At 43.4% G+C, this 20,311-nt stretch overlaps 1 protein-coding gene across 1 annotated transcript in view; it reads left to right on the top strand.

The window, feature by feature from the left end:
• The first annotated feature begins 767 nt into the window (after positions 1 to 767).
• LOC122808252 (melatonin receptor type 1C-like) overlaps positions 768 to 20,311 on the top strand; it is a 182,054-nt gene continuing 162,510 nt past the window's right edge. The window contains exon 1 of the mRNA XM_044079216.1: positions 768 to 963. Coding sequence (XP_043935151.1) covers positions 768 to 963 — 196 coding nt within the window. The remainder of the gene's footprint in view (positions 964 to 20,311) is intronic.

Genomic DNA, 20,311 nt, shown 5'->3' with positions numbered 1-20,311 from the left:
AAAAAGACAACACCACTATATAACTAAGCTTGGTCCTAACATAGTCAGTTATTTCAGTCAAACCCTACTTAATGCTGTCTACATGTTACTAGCATTGTTGTTTTTCTAAATTATATTATCACTCATTCGCAGAAGCATGTACTACTCATTAGTATGATATTGTAGAATCACACGTCTGTTTGCAGGAGGAACTTTAGTGATAAGGCAACCTGTCTGGGTGTCTGGAATTGTCCCTGGTAGTGGTCATAAAGTGTAAATTACAATAGTGGAAGGAAATGGTTCAAGACTAATAGCAAGAGAGTGTTGATCACCATTATGGGGGGGGTCTCTGAAAGAATAATAAAACTGTTGTATGTTCTGAGTGGATATAGGACACTATATTGTTGCCCATCCTAATATAACTTGATTGGTTCATCATTAAAGGCTGATTAGACAGTTCCATGGTGATAGTTTAGGTGGAGGGAAATAGTTCCCACATCCCTTCACCCTGCATGGTGGTCTATGCCCTACAGGCCTAACTTATATAGCTCTCTTCAAGATCACCAAGCCCTTGGGCAAGACATATTGTTTTCACTGGTTTGGCCATTCAGATTTCCAATATAGTCTAAATGAGCCTGGAAATTTTAGCACTGACAGACTGCATGACCTGTTTTCAGTTTTGCAAATGTATTTTCTGCCCTGCTTGCATATGATATGATAATGCACATTCCTGAAAAGAAACACAACTTTATATTCTTATGACAAATATTTTTCAGCAAGTTCTTAAAATGTCTGTCATGAACATGAGTTGTGCTGATTGCTGGATCCAAGGAACAAATCATAGTGACCTTTTAGCAAGGGAGACTTCAACTACAGAGAAGTGGATTCTGACCATTGTGATGAGTTTCACAATAGTGGCAGACATTATTGGAAATTGTTTGGTCATTTTTTCAGTTCTGAGAAGCAAAAAGCTAAGAAATCCTGGTAAGTGGTTATTTTATACAGAAAAATGCATACTGTTATTGCAGTTATTTTATATCACTAAAGATTAACTTATCAGCATGTATTAGATTTTATGGTAGTTCATAACCATCACATTTATTGTAATATAAATATATAAAGTACTCTTGTTAGCTCAGGTCTCTTTTTTTTTACAAATGTTTATACTAGTGGCATCAGATTACAAATGAATTCTGTTATTTCAAGCTTTGTGCCAGTTTTGTAGTTTTTTATGGCATTGGTTGTGACAAGATCATGGTCAAACTGGGGCCCTAAGTAGGCCAATGGATCCCCCCACACTCATATAATTATTCAAGTGTCTCATTATTTGCCTCTCTCTGTCTCTCTCCAGCTACCAGAAATTCAATTTAAATCAGTCAATGTGCATATTATTTTTTTTACTTATGCAGTGATTGCAGAGATTTAGATTTAATTTAACTTTTATTTCAGATTTTATAGCGCAAACACTGATGCCTATTTGCTAAACAATACAAAGTAGCCTCACACTGAAAACAGACTTAGCATAAGCAACACTAAACTCCTCCTCCCTTGTAGCTCATATTCATTGAATATGCATCTGGCAGATTAAGTGTACCTTGGGCCCTGGGTTGTTTTCAAACAATAGACTCCTGGTCAACATTTTTAAGTTTATGCATAAATGCATGTTTTTGATTCACCTTTTCACATTAAATTATACTTCTTGTTTAATACAGCAACATTTGTTAGAGCATTTTACATTTCTAGTTTTGAAATTTTTTCCCACTAAACAGTAAAACAAAATATATGAACCAACAATGACAAAAGTACCTGTTTCAAAACATTTCAATTATAAAAGCCCACGCAAACTGTCATTATAACCCACTAATATCCATACTCAACATTTACAGTCACTTTTAAATAAAAAACACCTTAGCATGGGTTCCCAGTGCCTTCATTTGCTATTTTCAGTGTTTTTTTCTTTATTGGTGTTTTTATATCACTTGAAGGGTGTTGTTTTTGATCTACAGTCACTTTACTGACCATGTATATATATACTTTACATGTCTGATTGCTATAAAAATGGTCACTATAAAGAATTCCTGTTTGCATTACACAAATGTACACTAACCCTGCAAAGAGAGACTAATAACAATTTAACGTTATCACCTCAGCAGTGTCAGTCATTTTATCCACAGACATCCTTCAAACACTGGAATTATATCTACATTGTTGACTGCATCCTTCACAGATGTCTGTGTAAAAAAAAAATGAATGACACTAATAATGATCAAAGTCACATATTTCAAATTTCGTACACACAAGCACAGTAGCCAAAGTATTTCAACTTAATTACATACACACACACACACACACACACACACACACACACACACACACACACACACACACACACACACACACACATACACATGCAACAGTCCTGCAAAGCCAGACTAAAGACGGTTTAAAATGACCAGATGATAAGAACAAAAGATACTTTCTTCCACTGAGAGCCCCTCACCCCCACCCCCACCAGCAGTTATACCCACTTTGATGACTGCACCTGTTATTTAAAAATAAATAATAACTAAAAGATGAGCGATGCACCACACCATAAATTGTATCTCAATGATTTATTCAGAGCTATATCTCAACAAGACAAAAATCAACAAACAATGGATTAGCACTTTCAGCAATCAAAGCCTTCTTCAGATCCACATTCAAGAGCCACATCTCAATCTAATATAAAGCATATAGCAGCCAATGACAAAAAACATGTAAACAAGCTGCTTTGTTCTAACCAATACAAGTGCTTATACAAACACTTCATCATCCAATGTGTTTCGTTATTCTAATTAGCTTTGACTAGCAAGTTAAGATGGAAAATGTAAATTAGACTTCACTTTCTCAGACATCATTGGTCTCAGCTAGCAAATGAAAGCAGAAATGTAAATCAGACTTTACTTGCTTAAAAATCATTGGTTTACTTTAAACATTAGACAAAACCTAGCTTTAACTAGCAAGTTAGGATGGAAAATGTAAATTAAACTTCACTTTCTCAAACATCATTGGTCTGGGCTAGCAAATGAAAGCAGAAATGTAAATCAGACTTTGCTTGCTTAGAAATCATTGGTTTACGTTAGACATTAGACAAAACATAGGGAACTTATATCAAAAGAGTATTCCCTATCACTTTCATAAGAATAAAAAACAAGTTATTCCAAGTTCACTCATCAATGGTGTTTGCTTAAACTATTAATGTATATTTTTTCTGCTTCTGTTGTTTAATAATTTTTATGTAGGTAGTATATATTACATAATTTATAGATATATTACATTTTATATATTTTATTAGCACTTTGTTATTAAGGACTTTGCATATGTATTTTTTAAATGCTAAAATGTTTTAATTATTTATATTTTAGTAAGATATGTTTTGTTAAATGTCTTTATAGAATCACGCTTTTTGATGAGTGAACTTGGAATAACTTGGGGCAGGATTCACGAAGGCTTACACGGAGTTTAAGAGTAGTGTAAGCCTCCGTGTAAGCCTCCTGATCCAGGAACATCCCAAACCTCCGTGTAAGAGACAGCTAACACGTCTCTTACACGGACTGGGCGTGGAAATGCTCAATACCTCATTTGCAGCTCAAAGATATGCAAATGAGGTATTTGAGTGATCCAGGAAGCCCAAACCAGTCCGTGTAATGGACGTTTTAGCTGCAGAAATGTACTCAGCTGACAACTGAGTACATTTCTGCAAAATTGACAACGGAGCTATGTCAGCTCCAAATAAAGGGTGCATATGTGTCATCTAGCATGCCAATGGCCAAATATGTGGCAATTGGCATTAAAAAGTGATTCAAAATTATTTAAAATAACTTTTTTTTTCTGGGGATTTTGATGTTTAACTGCAGCGCACACCCACGCAAACGGGGTGCGCTGCCTAAAAGTGAAAACCGAAGCTTATAAGCCCACAATTGTGGGTTTTATGTATTACATGGAATGACAATGCGGGGACTAGCAGACCAAAAACAATATGACCACCGTGTAGTGGTTGCCAAGGGGGGGAAGCTCAGTGTAAGAGATGTAACTAAGCATTACTAGGCAATCCTATGTAAATGAGGGTTACAATACTGAATCACACTGCCACATAGGTAATGAGCACTTTGAGTAGTGTAAGAGTTACAGAAGGGGGAGGAATAGAGTAAGAGGTAGGTGACATCACGGGGGGAATGATAGAAATAAATGTATCACATTGGAGGGCAGTGTAACGTGACAGATGACAGACATCAGGGAGAGAGGTGTGTCCCAACAGAACACTAGGAAAGTCAAGAAATAGAGGGTGCACACTATCCTTACACTCAAACTTTCTTGATATACGTGCATGCATGCGTGAGTGCATGTGTAAGGCAGGTTCAACATATGGGAGCGTGTTGCAAACCGTTTACAACGGTTTGCGCGGGCGTGCACGTGTGTAAGGCAATGTGCGTGCGTTTTACCATGAATCAGCCCAGTTCAAACTGTGTAAGGATGTGTGCTCGTTTAAGTAACTGTGAGCGTGCTTAAGCTGGTGTGCAGATTGTTCCCCCTGAGGAAACAGAGAGGAAAAAGTTAACAACCAGAATACAAGGAAGCTGCCAGAGGATACTGCTGGAGTTAATTCGTGATAACAATTGGAAGCAGGCAATTACACAGGCAGACTAGAAGCCCAACCTAGCACTTAAAACACTGCAAACAGCAGTGCAGGGTGTTTCTCTCAAGAGATACTGCAAGAAAGGAGTAAGCTATCAGAATTGAAAACTGAAAAAAGCTGAACTCAGAGCAGAAATGCTAGGGGCTGCCATAGCTGTTATAATCAGGCATAGGTGAATTGCTGAGGGTGGTGACAATGCAGATGCTGACAGACAACCCAGAGTGAGGAGAAGGAGAAGAGTATACAGGCCCAGGGTCACCTACCATGGGTTACATGAGCTGGAGATAGTAGAGCGCTACAGAGTGGACAGAGACCTTCTGCAGCAAATTGTTGAGCTGTGCAGGCCACGTCTCACACACAGAACCAACAGAGGGGAACCCATCCCAGTGGAAACCAAGGTATGTGTTGGCGTAAGAATACCAGCAACAGGTACCTTCCAGAGACCAACTGGTGATATGATGGGGATATCACAGGCATCAGCCTCCAGGGTACTGCACCAGTTCCTGGATGCCATGTCAGCACATGTCGGTGATCATGTATATTTCCCCAATGCCCGTGAGGTATTGGCCAGCAATATGCGTCTCTTCCAGCAAATAGCGGGATACCCTGAGGTACTGGGTGCAATAGACTGCATGCACATACGCATCAAAGCACCAGCCGGTGAGCGGGGTAGAGCCTATATTAACCGCAAGGGATTCCCCTCCATCAACTGCCAGGTCGTGTGCGATGCCCAGGGCATAATAATGAATGTGTGTGCTGGCTGCCCTGGGAGCTACCACGATTCCCACATCTGGCATCTGACGCAGCTGTGCCAATCATTTGCCAGTGGGGACTTCCCACACGGACACCTAGTGGGGGATGCAGGTTATGCACTTGAGCCGTGGCTGATGACACCCATCAGAAATGCACACACACCTGAACAGGAACGCCATAATGAGGCACACGCACAAACACGTAATGTCATGGAGCGTGTGTTTGGGCTGCTCAAGTCACAGTTCCGGTGTCTTGATACATCTGGTGGAGCCTTGCAGTACACACCAACTACATGTACCCAAATGATCATGATATGTGCTATGCTACATAATATGATCCTGCGGAAACAGCTGCAGCAGGACCAGCATAGGGCTGGACCAAACATACCCCCACCATTGCCAAGGCCACCACAGGCAGAGGGTGACTCGGAGGAGGAACAACCTGACCTTGCCCCAGTAGGCAGAAGGAGGCGTGCCCAGTATGCCTTGGCCTTGGCAAAGAGGCAACGCATAGCACATACACTGGCTCAGTAGGAACACTGGGACTGATACCCCCTCCGACTCACTCATATAGTAACAGGGATGCCTAACATGACACAACCTGCTTCCAAACATGTACAGGGAGTGTAGTATGTGCATCCGACAGAGGCAGCCCTGCAGCACCACCTGAGGCATGAATGCCATGTGTTAAGTAATGTAACACCATGTACCATATGCACACCTGAGGACCCTGACTAACATCCACCCTCACCAGTCATAAACCACAGAAACACAAACCCACCTTCATAGGTACCACAAGGGATAGGAACCTAGATGTAATGCTACCCAATGCCAGAAGTATAAACAGCAAGATGCGTGCAGTGTAAGCACACAGTATAGAGAATGTAGATATCAGTGCTGTAATAGAAAACTGGGTCAAAGCCCACATCAGCACCCTAACACTACCAGGTCACACCTCATACAGTGATGTATAGCTGCAAAAACATGGAACAAGCTACAAAACGAGGGTGACTAGCAATAAATGTCATGGATAACCACACCCCCATGTTGGTACCACAACAAGAAGCAGCATGGATTAGCCATGGTCAAATACCAATGGCTAAAACTGCCTACTACTATATAGCTTGCTGCAGACCACTGTCCTAATAGCAGGAACTGCACCAGGCCTATGTTGGAATACAGGAAGATATCAAGCCCCCCAAACCACATTATATTGCTTGACTGAAAATACCTACACATACACCATAGTTTCATAGTTTCATAGTTTACTACTAGGCTATCTGCCCTAGTGCATTTATAAGGCTAGCCATAGTGATGTGGCTATTGTCACCCCTTATAGTGGTAATAAGTGTACAGAATAGATTCCGAATATTGTGCCTCTGACTTAGTAGTGACACATTATGACCCCCTTACTTAATTGAATAACTTGACTGTGCCTCTGTCTAGTAGTGACACAGGGAGGACCCCTGGGGTAAACCTACAATCTCACATCCACTTGTCCAGATTTCTCTTGAAGAGAGTCAGTGAGGGACTCTGTCTAACATGAACTGGGATTCCTTGCTAGAGTGTGAGAAGCCTCTGAGTTATGACTCTGTCCCTCCAGCATGTCCTATACATGTATGTGCTGAGGTTCACATCTTTAGCTCTCATGGTTCTGGTGGATTTGGATTGCTTGCAGTGGAGCATGTCCACCAAATCCTGATTGGACATGGTCTTGTATGTCAGGCATAGTTCACCTGTAAGTAGGCAGTATGCTACTGAATAAAGCTGGATTTCTTTTAGTCTGGAAGCATATGACATGTGTTGTAGACCCTTGATCCTCTTGGTAAGGTACTTTTGGGGTCTCTCCAGCTGTTGCAAGTGCTGGGTGAGGTACATACCAAATGGTTCTTTGTATTCAATCATGGGCCTGATAAGGGAGAAGTATAGGGGTACAATGACCTCCTTTGATCTGGATGGAAAACCCTTCATGATAAGGTGGGCAAGATAGAAAGTCTTTCTAACCACTTTGGCAACATGGGTGTCAAACGAGAGGTCACTATCTACATGGGTCCCCAGGTGTCTGATTTGTTTTCTGTGCTCAGTGGGTTGCTGTCTATGTATTGATTTGTGGGTACTTTGTTCCTCCCAAAGGGGATGAGTACACATCAGTTGCATTCAGTTTCAGGCCATGATTCCGGCACCAGCTATCTGTTTTTGTGAGGGCATTCTGTAGGATGTGTGTGCTGGCTGATGTATTCACTATGGTGCCTAGTTTGCAGTCATCTGCAAACTTTGTCAGCCACAACCCTCCTATGTTTGCTTTCACATCTGAAAAGTAAATGCCAAATAAGAGGGGTCCCAGGACAGATCCTTGTGGGACACCACTTGTGACTGGCTTTGAATCTGACAAGCACCTGCAATGTCGACTTTATGGGTTCTGTGTCTTAGCCATTTTGCAACCTATCCTGTGACATATGGTTTTATATTTCAGCTGTTGAGCTTGTCTATGATGCCTGAGTGGGGTATTGTGTCAAAGGCCTTAGCCAAGTGCAGGTAGGCTGTGTGGACTGCTTAGCCCTCATCAATGGCCCTACTGACAGTTTCAAAATAGTCAACTAGGTGGAAAAGGCAGGATCTGCCCTGTACAAAGCTGAACTGGGTGGGACCAAGGGTCTGTAGGTCACCAATGTCTCTGTTTAAGAGCTCCATAATGACTCTTTCCATAGCTTTGCAGACAAGGCTGGTTAAGCTTGTGTGGTGGTAGTTCCCAGGGTCTGTGGAGGCATCTCCTTTGTGGAGTGGGACCACTGTTGCTGTACGCCAGTGTTCAGGTACATATCCTGTAGCAAGGCTAAGGTTAAATAGCATTTGTATATACGGGTTTAGCTCCTTCTGGAGTTCACATAGCACGCAACTGGGGATACCAGCAGGTCCCACTGATGTTGTGTTCTTGTCTTTGCTGAGTGCGGCTCTCACATGGACATCTGAGATGATAGTGAGGTTACATTCAGCTGTGATAACTATCTTCTTTTGGGGTGAGGGAGGAAAATTGCACTGAACCTGTCTGCCAGAATGTTGCCAATATCTGTCAGGTCACTGAAATATATGTTGTTGTGTACCAACTCTGAGCATATCTGAGGGTTCCCACCCAGGTGTCTGACATAACTGAAGAAGGCATTGTGGTTATCTTTATTGTCTTTGGTGATTTTTGTCTCAAAGTTGACCTTGGATGTCTTTATGAGAGAATGTAGCTTTTTACTAGTGCTGATCACAGCTGCCTTCCCTTTAGGAGATGTAGCTCTGTCTTGCATTAGTATCCTTCATTTGTTATACAGTTTGTTTATGGCTGGGGTCTACCAGACAGGCCACTTTCCCTTGGTGGAGAGGGTCTTGGTTTTATTTGTGATTGCATGGTCCATGCTTTCTTGGAGATGTCCATAGAAAGCGTCTGTGAAGGAGTCACCATTGTGTGTTGTGGTTTCCACTGGCCCAGTGGGCTTAAAGGATACCATCTCAGTCTGAAGAAGTGTGAAGTCAGCTTTTGAGATGTTTGTCACTATACTTTTTGTATTATACTAGCACCGACACATTTGTATACAATTTCCCAGAATCCATCAAACAAAATGAACATGCAAAATGTAACACTTCCACAAGAGGGGTAAGCATACTGGATGTGATAATCAGAAATATGTGTACTGGATGTCTAGATGAGAAGTGTATCCCTCACTGGTAAGACCAGACCATAGAGTAATCACACTGTAGTTACACATCCCGACCCCAGTCCCTGGCCAGAATACCACAGTGAAACACATGTATAAAGCATAGCTTGCACCCCTACAAACCAATGTGGAATCCATGAAAGGCCCTGTGCAAGTCCAGAATATGGGACACACTGCAGAGCATGTTATACAGGCATACCATGAACACAGCCAAGAGTGCTTGGAGTCTGCAATCACAAATAACAACAAGACACAATGCCATACACCCAGGCATCTGGCATGCTGGACTCCAGCAATTACTAAACCATTGAAGAGAATGAGGAAGCTACCACATGATAGATCAAACATAAAAAGTGAAGTAATCAGTGATCACTAGTATGGAAATAAAATGTGTCCACACATACAATCCACTAAGGCCAGGCAAAACAAGTAGAATCTGTGAATCCAGTGGCAATGTGACACCTGTCTCAAGTACACACACAACAACAACTCACCCCAATAAATACAAATATATGTGATAGACGCAACCAGGTAGCCAAACCGGAGCCTGAGCACCCCCAAATCAGTACTGTCAATACTAGTCAGGAGGACAAGGTAACCACATACACCACAAACCCAGTCCCACATAGACCTACAATGACAGTAAACCAAACACATAAACACAAAAACATTCCCAGAGGCCCTAATTACAAACACACAACACCAACACAAGCCTCCAAGGCAGACACCCAATAAAACAACCTCCAGACATAGCACATGTAACACATAGTACACAAAGCTGGTGTGCCAAACAGTCACAGGACAGAAGGAGAAACAACATGCCTGATACAGTTGTAATAGGTGACTCCATAGTGAGACATGCTGCTTTTCCAGGGATGGCTTGCACCTGTTACCCATGAGCGTCTGGATATTGCCTAAGGCTTTTGCAACCTACAGAGATCCTTTTGTAGGCAAGGCTGAAAAGACTAACCCACCACCATAGAAAACAAAACTGGAAAGAAACAGAAGGGTAATGCTGATCAATGCCAGATGTGTAAACCTCAATATGCATGCTCCTGAGGCCCTCCCCAGTATGGAGAACATTGATGTCTGTCCAGTGATAGAAACCTGCTGCAAGCCTCGTGACAGCACACCAGCACTACCAGGTAATACCACATATCATGTGTTATGGCCACAAAACCTGGAACAAAACATAAAAGGAGGGTGAGTATCCATATTCAGCACAGACACCTATACGTCCAGTTAACTGACAATGCTTATGTCATTGCAGTCCACCCATGTGCAACTAACCGTAGGCAAGACTGCTGTACAGTCTGTAGCATGCTACAGACCACACTCTTACACACAGGAACCCCACCCACTGTCCTGAAGACAGTGGACAGTATGAATATACCACCAAATACAAAACAAGGTACACACAAATTACCACATAGGTGGTAAATCATTATGTGTGGAAGGAGTAATCAGGGACCTAGTGACACAAGTGGACAGTAACCTGTTATGTGACAGTCACATCACCAATTTGGCTAGGTAGACTGTCTATATTGGACACTGTATCATGAAAGGATTCACATCTACGTCAACAAAGGTCATTGTGCCCCTATACTGTTCCCTTATCACACCATATTGTAGTACAATGCCTCATTTGGGATGTACATTACCTGGCACCTGCAGCAGTTAGAAAGACCTCAAAGGTACCTCACCAAGAGACAGAAAGGGTATCAAATATATGTCATATGCTGCCTGGCTGTAGACACTACAGCTGAATGCAGTCACATACTGCCTACACAGAGGCATTGTATGTCTGTTGTACAAGTCCATGTCCAACACAGAAGTAATGGACATGCTCCACCCCAGAAAACTCAAAGCCATCGGAGCTGTGTGAGTCAGAGATGTCAACCTCAACACATAGTCAAATAGGATGTGCTGGAGGGACAGATACCTAACCCTGAGTCTCTCCACACCCTGGAACAGAATACCACTACATGTTAGGCAGAGCCCCTCACTGACACTCTTCAACAGGAAGTTTGCAAAATGGATGGATAATTGTAGATGTACACTGGGGGTCTTTACTGTGTCATGTCCAGACAAAGGCACAGCTAAGTAAATCATAAATGGCCATAATATTCACATAGCAAGAGGTGGCAAAAGCCACACACACTGTGGCTAGGCTTACAAATGCCCTAGGGTGGATAGCCTAGTATGAACCTATGAACCTATTATGATACAAATTGTACAGGACACTAAGGATAACCCCAAGGCTGCTGCAGCTGATGGTAGGAAGCGTGTTGTGAATTCCCAGATATGCTCTGGATCACACAAATATTACAAACAACATAGCAAACACACACACGTATTGCCAACATACATCCTGACAGGTACAGTGCAAATCCCCCCCCCCCCCATAATGCAAAATATCTTTCCCAGCAGACTGCTGCCTCCCTGATATTATGTCATCCTTACCACAGGATATGTACCCGAAGAGCAGTGTACAACAACAGTGGTCGTTCTCAAGAAAGGTGTCGCCTGAATGGATACTAAAAACAACCACCACAGAATCCTGAGAAGCTTGGTCTGCACAGCTATGGAAAGGATCACCATGTACCGCAGACATAAAGATATTGGGGATCTATTGACACCCGACCCTACCCAGTGTGGGTTTATTAAGTGCAGACCCTGCCCCTAAACATGTGTGACTCGGTTGAAACAGTAATTGAGGTCACTGATGAGGGCAATGTGGTCCACACAGTGTAGCTGGACCTTGCAAAGCCTTCCATACAATACCCTACGTGTTCAATATAGATATGCTCACCAGCTTATATATACACCCCTATGTCACTAGAGGGGTTGCAAACCAGACCAACGACAGAACTGACATGGTCAGACATGCTGCAGCCATGTCAGACTACAAACCACATATAACAGGTATCCCACAAAGCTTGGTCCTGGGACCTTCCCCATCTGGTATATATGCCCCATAGGTACAGGCCAACATGTAAGGACTGTGCCTGAACATGTTTGCAGAGGACAACAAACCACCCAACATATCTGGCACTCCAGCTGACACAAGCATCCCACAAAAGGGCCACATAAAAACAGACAACTGGTGCCATAGCCATGTCAGCATGTTAAATGGAGAAAACTGTATAGTCAACCTCTGTGGATATACAGTAAGTGACCACCAATTACCACATAGGTGTTAACCCATTACATACTTAACATGTAATGACAGACCTGGGTACACAAGGTGATAGATATCCTGCATTGGACAAACATGTGGCTGTAGTGTTAACAGAAACAATCCATATACCAACCTAATCATGAAGGTTATGACATCTAGATAAGGGAGGTCATTGTGGTTCTGCAGTTATCCTTCATCAGCGTTACAATTGACTACAACAGCCCCTGTGGGGTGTACCTCAGCAGACACCTCCATCAACTGTAAAGTCCACAACAGTACCTCACCAGGAGTATCAAAGAGCTTGAACAGATGTAATGTGTTGCCTGATTAAACAGAGTGCAACTCCACACACTGCCATGCTGGCCACCCAGACGCAAGCTGTGCCTGATGTAGAAAGCCATGTCCAAGCTGGAATCAATGAACATGCTGCACCTTGTACAATCTGAATGGCAGTGAGCTATGCACATGAGGGACCTGAACCCCAGCACTGACATACATAGGACAAGCTGTACTGCATTATCCATAACACAGAAGCCACCCCACGCATGAGTAAACTACCAGTACAGGTTATCCATAGAGTCACTCGTTGATTCTCCTCAACACGAATCTTAATGAGTGGATGGGAGATGGTAGGTTTACCCTGGGTATTACTGTTATGTCACGGGTAGACAGAGGCACAGTATACTAAACATGACATATGTCATGGCAAACTACACTTACAATGTGTCGAAGGACAAACACACTCTCTGACTAGCATTAGAAATGGCCTAGGGCACATCGGTAGTGTTTGCCAATGTACGCCCATGTTGTGGAATACACTACTGATGTTGGATGAGGCTGTTGTAAGTAGTTAATATCTGAAGATAATGCAACATGGTCAGATAGGTTCATAGGTTCATAGGTTTATACTAGGCTATCTGCCCTAAGGCATTTATAAGCCTAGCCCAGAGTTTTGTGGCTTACGCCACCCCTTATATGGAAACAATACTGTGCCCATTAGTTTGTTGTGCCTCTGTCCAGCAGTGACACAGAGACGATTCCCGGTGTAAACCTACGATCTCCCATCCACAGGTCAAGATTCCTCTTGAACAGAGCCAGCGAGGTGCTCTGCCTCACATGGACTGGGATTCTATTCCACAGCATAGGGACTCTCTGAGTGATAAATCTATCCCTCCAGCATGTCCTATTTATATCCCTGCTAAGGTTTAAGTCACTTGCCCTAGTGGTTCTGGTGGATATGGAGTTTTTGAGGTGGAGCATGTCCATTAATTCCTGGTTGGACATGGCCTTGTATGTCAGGCACATGTCACCTCTGAGTAGACGGTATGCGACTGAATAGAGCTGGAGTTTCTTCAATCTGGCAGCATATAACAGATGTTAGAGTCCCTTTATCCTTTTGGTGAGGGACTTTTGGGGTCTCTCCAATTGCTGCAGATGTCGGGTGAGATACATCCCGAATGGGGCATTGTACTCGATCATTGGTCTGATAAGTGAAGAGTACAGGGGAGCAATGACCTCACTAGATTTGGATGTGAATCCCTTCATGATCAGGTGGGCAACGTAGAAGGTCTTTCTAACCACTTTAGCAACGTGAGTGTCAAAAGAAAGGCCACTGTCAACCTGGGTCCCCAGGTCCCTGATAACCTCTTCTGTGCTTAGAGGATTGCCACCTATATGGTAGCTTGGGGTTACCTTGCTTTTCCCGAAGGGTATGACTATACATTTTTTGGCATTTAACTTCAGGCCATGGCTCTGGCACCAGCTATCAGTTTCCGTGAGTCCCTTCTGAAGGATATCCGTGTCTGATGCACTTTCCACTATGGTGCCCAGTTTGCAGTCATCTGCAAACTTTGTCAGCCAAAGTCCTCCCATGTTGGCCTGTACTTCTGAGAAGTAGATGCCGAACAATAGGGGCCAAGGACCGAGCCCTGTGGGACACCACTTGTGACCGCTTGGAGTCTGACATAGCGCCAGCAACTCTAACCATGTGGGTCCTGTCCTTAAGCCAGTTTGCAACCCATCTTGTGACATATGGGTTTACATTTAAGTTGGTAAATTTTTCTACAATACCCGAGTGGGGTATTGTGTTGAAAGCCTTTGCAAGGTCAAGGTAGGCTGTATGGACTGCCTTTCCCTCATCAATGGCCTTAGTGACTGTTTTGAAGAAGTTGACCAAGTTCAAAAGGCATGATCTGCCCTTGACAAAGCCAAACTGGGACGGGTCCAATGTCTGCATGTCCCCTATATCTTTGTTTATGAGCTCCATTATGATCCTCTCCATAGCTTTGCAGACTAGACTTGTTAAGCTTATGGGGCGGTAATTACCAGGGTCTGTAGAGGCACCGCCTTTGTGCAGATGTGCACAACTGGACCCTAACCAGGCTGTTGTGCTCACTATGGAAATGTAAAGCAGTGATAGGACTAAAGCCCAGGATACTGTCCACCACAGTGAAAGTACTGAACCACTACACTATACAGTACTACAGTATTAGGTCAGTATGAACAGATGTTAACAATTGTATGCAAAGTATCCCATGCAAAACCTGCAGGCACAGTATAATCCCTGTTGTGTTCACACAAAAAGCATTTGGACAGTAACTACACAACATGGCACAGAACACACAACCATAAACAGGAGATATTTGTTGAAGTTCACACTCATCCACAAATGTGATGGGCTGCAGAGTTCAACATATGGAAAGCTCACACTGGGCATGCTCACACACTTTGATAAATGAGACATCTTTCACACAACATGCCATGGGAAGGCTGAACTGGGCATGCTCACACACAGTCCAAATATCAGTTTAGCATTTTGCCACATATATCTGGTATATGTACGTGTTATTCCAGTAACCAACAACATTATAGCAATCTGACCAGTGCTCACACTTAAATGACTACAGAGACATACATGATATAGTGGATTTCCCCCATATGCAAACATCGTCCACAGATACACAAGTTGTTCATACAAACAGAAAATGTTATGGCAATAAAGACCTGCAAACACTGCTATCAGCACCAAATAATGTGCATCTGACAGTTAAACATATGGGTGTAGAGGTCAACACTAGGCTGTTTGCCCTAGGGAATGATAGCTTATCCAGAGTGTTTGTGTGTGGGTGATTGTGGTTGGTCTGTGTGCAAGTTTGTGTGAGGGAAATGTTCCTTTTATCAACTGGGAAAACACACCACAGGATGCTCATTCCCCTTTCTAAACACTGATGATGTCAGCACCCTATAAGTAAATCAGGAGAAAAGAAATCTCCCAGTAATCCAAATAGCACGCTCTACTGATGCGTCTGTCTCTAGTGTCATAACAAAGTTAGGTAGGGATTTGAATCCAGCAAGTGGCAAGTGTGTATGAAGGGGGGTTAGTGTGTATGAATGGAACATGCCTTTTGGCAACTGTGAAAACACACCACAGGATGCCCATTCCCCTTTCTAAACACTGATGATGTCAGCACCCTATAAGTATATCAGGAGAAAACAAATCTTCCAGTAATGTGAATAGTGCGCTCTGCTAATGCGTCCGTCTCTAGTGTCATAACATAGTTAAGTAGGGGTTTGAATCTGGCAAGTGTGTATGAAAGAAACATCCTTTTTGCAACTGTGAAAACACACCACAGGATGCCCATTCCCCTTTCTAAACACTGATGATGTCAGCACCCTATAAGTATATCAGGAGAAAACAAATCTCCCAGTAATGCGGATAGTGTGCTCTGCTAATGTGTCCATTTCTAGTGTCTTAACATAGTTAGGTAGGGGTTTGAATCCAGCAAGTGTGTGTGTGAAGGGGGGGTTTGTGTAAGTGTATATAAAAAAAACATCCCTTTTGGCACCTGTGAAAACACACCACAGGATGCACATTCGACTTTCTAAACACCGATGATGTCAGCACCCTATAAGTATAACAGGAGAAATGAAATTTCTCAGCAATCCAAATAGCACTCTCTGCTAATGCCTCTGTCTCTAGTGTTATAACATGCTTATGTAGGGGTTTGAATCCAGCAAGTGACAAGTTTGTGTGAAGGGGGGGTAAGTGTGTATGAGAGGAACATCCCTTTTAGCAACTGGGAAAACACACTACAGGATGCACATACCCCTTTCTAAACAATATCACAATTATTTATGGCTTTTGATTCCAGACATGTCAAGTGTGTTTTGCTCACACAGAATGCCCATGTGTGCGGGTTGTTTCTCACAATAATGCATGACATCGATTAAACCAGTTATGGCAATGCACACATGATGTATGTGTGTGCCAAATACACATATGTACCTGTGACCTTCAATAGTTACCATGTGTGATGCCTGCCACATGTGAATACATGGTATTTGCACTTGGTAACATTATGACTGTGGTCTTCCGTGCAGGTGCTGCATGTGGGATGTGTATATACAGTGTGAGATGTAGATGCTATCAACCTAGTAGTGAGGGATACACACCTGGTCTGGGGCATATAGTCTACATGTTGTTGATGAAGAGGTGCTGCATGTTTTCACCTGTTGTGGGAGTGGTAAGAAGTTGTTCCATAGCAATGCAGTGACCGCATGCTAAGAACCTTTCAGCTAGGGTGTTGTAGCTACAGTAATTCATTAGCATTCAGTAATATGTCAGCATTCCTGGTGAGGGTATGATGCCAACCAAGGTCAGGGTTCTACCAGCCTGTGCCACTTGCTCAGTGAGCCCTTCCATGTTCCCTATCATGTATTCCAGTGAGGGACATCACACATCAGCTGTAGTGGCATGGACAATACTGAGTCATATGTGTCCATGCATCTGACTGACCTGTATGCGTGTGTTATGTGGTGAACCATAGTGCCCCATGAGCATATCACTGTGACCTTCACCTTGTCCAGCTTGGTGAGCATGACCTCACTGTACCGGACAATAAAAGTACCTAACACAACTGCAGCAGTAGTGTTGTATAGCTGTATAGACTGTGCTTGTTTGGCACACAGGATTTGTGTGCTATGTGTTATGCGTGCTGTGTTCAGGCCTAACGTATGCCTGTGTGCCAGCTGCAGAGGTGTCTGCCACTCAGGCAGGATGCCATTCTTAGACTCCACGAATGGCCCGGTGTGTTCCCGTGCTTGTATGGCTGTCAGTGTAGGTCTACATCAGACTGGTATTGCAGTCACTGTAGTATTTCATGCCACCTGACAGGTTATGCCAGTACTGGGTTCAGAGTGCTCAGTCCACAGTTTGGCTATGTGTTTCCATCTCATACATGTGTTGTACATCCATGGGTAGGGGATAGGGTTGACTGTGTACATGTGGCAGCTGTGACATTACTACATGACTCACATATTCCACAACTATACCATAGAGGTGACTGACAACTGACCTTTGCACATGCTACCATAGTATTGAGATTGCATTGGTGATTAACAGCACATAGGGCCAATGGTGAACAAGATACATAGGTTCATAGGTTCATACTAGGCTATCTGCCCTAGGGCATTTATAAACCTAGCCAGAATGTGTGTGGCTTTCACCATGCATTGTAAATCTATCTTGCTATGCCCTTTTCCAAGGTTGGTATACTGTGCCTCTGTCTAACAGTGACACATAAGTGATACCCAGGGTAAACCTACAATGTCCCATCCAGTCATTAATATTCCTCCTGAAGACAGTCACTGAGTGACTCTGCCTAACCTGTATTGGGATAATATTCCAGAGTGAAGGGAGCCTCTGAGTTATGAATGTGTCCCTCCAGCATGTCCTATGTATATCACTCCTGAGGTTCACGTCTTTCCAGCGTGTAGCTTGATGGGATTTGGATATTCTGAGGTGCAGCATGACCATTAAGTTAGGGTTTGACATGGCTTTATATGTCAGGCACAGATTGCCTATGAAGAGGCAGTATGCCACTGAGTAGAGCTGCTGTTTCTTTAACCAGTCAGTATGTGGCATCTGTTTGAGCCCTTTGATCCTCTTGTTGAGGTACTTTTGTGGTCTTTCCAGTTGCTGCAGGTGTCTGGAAAGGTGCATGCCGACAGGGACATTGTAGTCAATTATGGGCATGATGAGGGATGAGTAAAGAGGCACAATGTCCTCCCCTGATCTACATGTGAATCCCTTCATGATGAGGTGGCCTATATAAAATGTTTTTCTAACCACTTTGGCCATGTGGTTGTCAAATGAGAGAATGCTATCAACTTGTGTACCCCAAGGTCCATAATTCCTCCGTCTGTACTTAATGGATTAACACATATGTGGTACTTTGTGGTCACTTTGTTTTTGCAAAGGGGATGACTATACACCTTTTGGCATTCAGCTTGAGGCCATGGCTGTGGCACAAGTCATCTGTTTCTAAGAGGCCCTTTTAGAGGATGCGTGTGTTGGCTGGAGAGTTGATTATGGCGTCCAGTTTGCAGTCATCTGCGACTTGCTCAGCCACAGTCCTTCCATGTTGGCCTGTACCTCTGATAAATATATACTGAACAAGACAGATCCCAGGGCTGAGCCTTGTGGGACACCACTTGTAACTGGTTTTGAGGCTGACATGGCTCCAGCAATTCTAACCATGTGTGTTCTGCCCTTGAGCCACTGTGCAATATCTGTAGTGACATAGGGGTTAATATGTACACTGGTGAGCTTCCCTAGAATGCACAAGTGGGGTATTGTATCAAAGGCTTATGAAAAGTCCAGGTAGGCTGTGTAGACCACCTTCCCCTTGACAGTGGCCTTGGTGACTGTTTCAAAGGAATCAAACAGGTTTGAGAGGCAGGATCTGCCATCAACAAAGCCAAACTGTGTATGATGCAGTGTCTGTAGGTCCCCAATATCTATATTTCTGAGGTTCATGATGATCCTTGTCATAGCTTTGCAGACCAAGCTATTCAGACTTATGGGGCGATAGTGTCCAGGATCTGTTAAGGCACCACCTACATGTAGAGGGACCACTGTTGCTGTACACCACTCTTTGGCCACATATCGTGTAGTAAGGCTGGGATTGAACAGTAGTGTTATGTCTGGGTATAGCTCTTCTTGGAGTTCATGTAGGACACAGCCTGGGACACTGTCTGGTCCCATTGATGCAGTGTTTATTGCTATGGAGAGGGCAGCTCTTACCTGAGCATCTGAGATGTCAGGGGGGGACAGCACTCTGCTGGGAGAAATATTTGCCCCTTTGGTGTGGAGGGGGGGGAGAAGTTAGCAGTGAATCTGTCCACTAGGATGTTGGCAATGTCTGTGTGCTTGGTATTTCTTTTGACATCTTGGAGTACCTCTGAGCATATCTGGGAATTACCACCCAGGTTCCTAACATAACTAAAGAAAGCCTTGTGATTATCCTCAGTGTCTTGTGGAATCTTCTCTCAAAGATGGCCTTAGACAATCTTATGAGTGCCTGTAGTTTTCTTCTAATACTCATCAGTGATGCCTTCACATTTTTGGAGTTTGTTGTATCATTTAGTAGCTTCAACCTTCTGTTGTATAGTTTGTTTATGGCTGGTGTCCACCACACAGGACGTCTGCCTTTGGAGGATTGGGTCTTGCTTTTATTTGGGATTGCATGATCCATGCATTCCTGAAGGTGTCCATAGAATGCCTTTATACAGGTATCTGCAGTCTGGTCCATATTTTCAACAGGCCTGGGGCTTTGAAGGTTTCCACATAATTTATGAGGAGTGTGAACATGCTTTACATGAGTTGTTGACTGTATTCTTCTGTGCAGGGGGTGGCCTTGGGATGTGAATATCCAGTGAGATTAGTTTATGGTCTGATCTTACCAGTGAGGGATACACTTCTGGTCTGGAGCATAGAGTCCCCATGTTGGTGATGATCAGGTTCAGTATGTTTTCCCCTCTTGTGTGAGTGGTAACAAGTTGTTCCATAGCATTTTGGTATATAAATTCTAGTAATCTTTGGGCTAGGGTGTTGGAGCTACAGTCATGCTCCCAGTCTATGTTTGGGTAGTTTAACTCACCCACTATAATGGTGTATGGACAGACCTACATATTTCCAACTGTTTTCAGAAAGGCCAAGTGTGGTTCTTGTGTTTGTGAAAGT

The sequence above is a fragment of the Protopterus annectens genome, chromosome 8.part0 (assembly GCF_019279795.1).
Source record: "Protopterus annectens isolate FY-2018-M chromosome 8.part0, PAN1.0, whole genome shotgun sequence".
NCBI classification, from domain to species: domain Eukaryota; kingdom Metazoa; phylum Chordata; order Ceratodontiformes; family Protopteridae; genus Protopterus; species Protopterus annectens.
The sequence above is the reverse complement of the archived record's forward strand: the minus strand, read 5'-3'. Positions and strand labels throughout refer to the sequence as shown.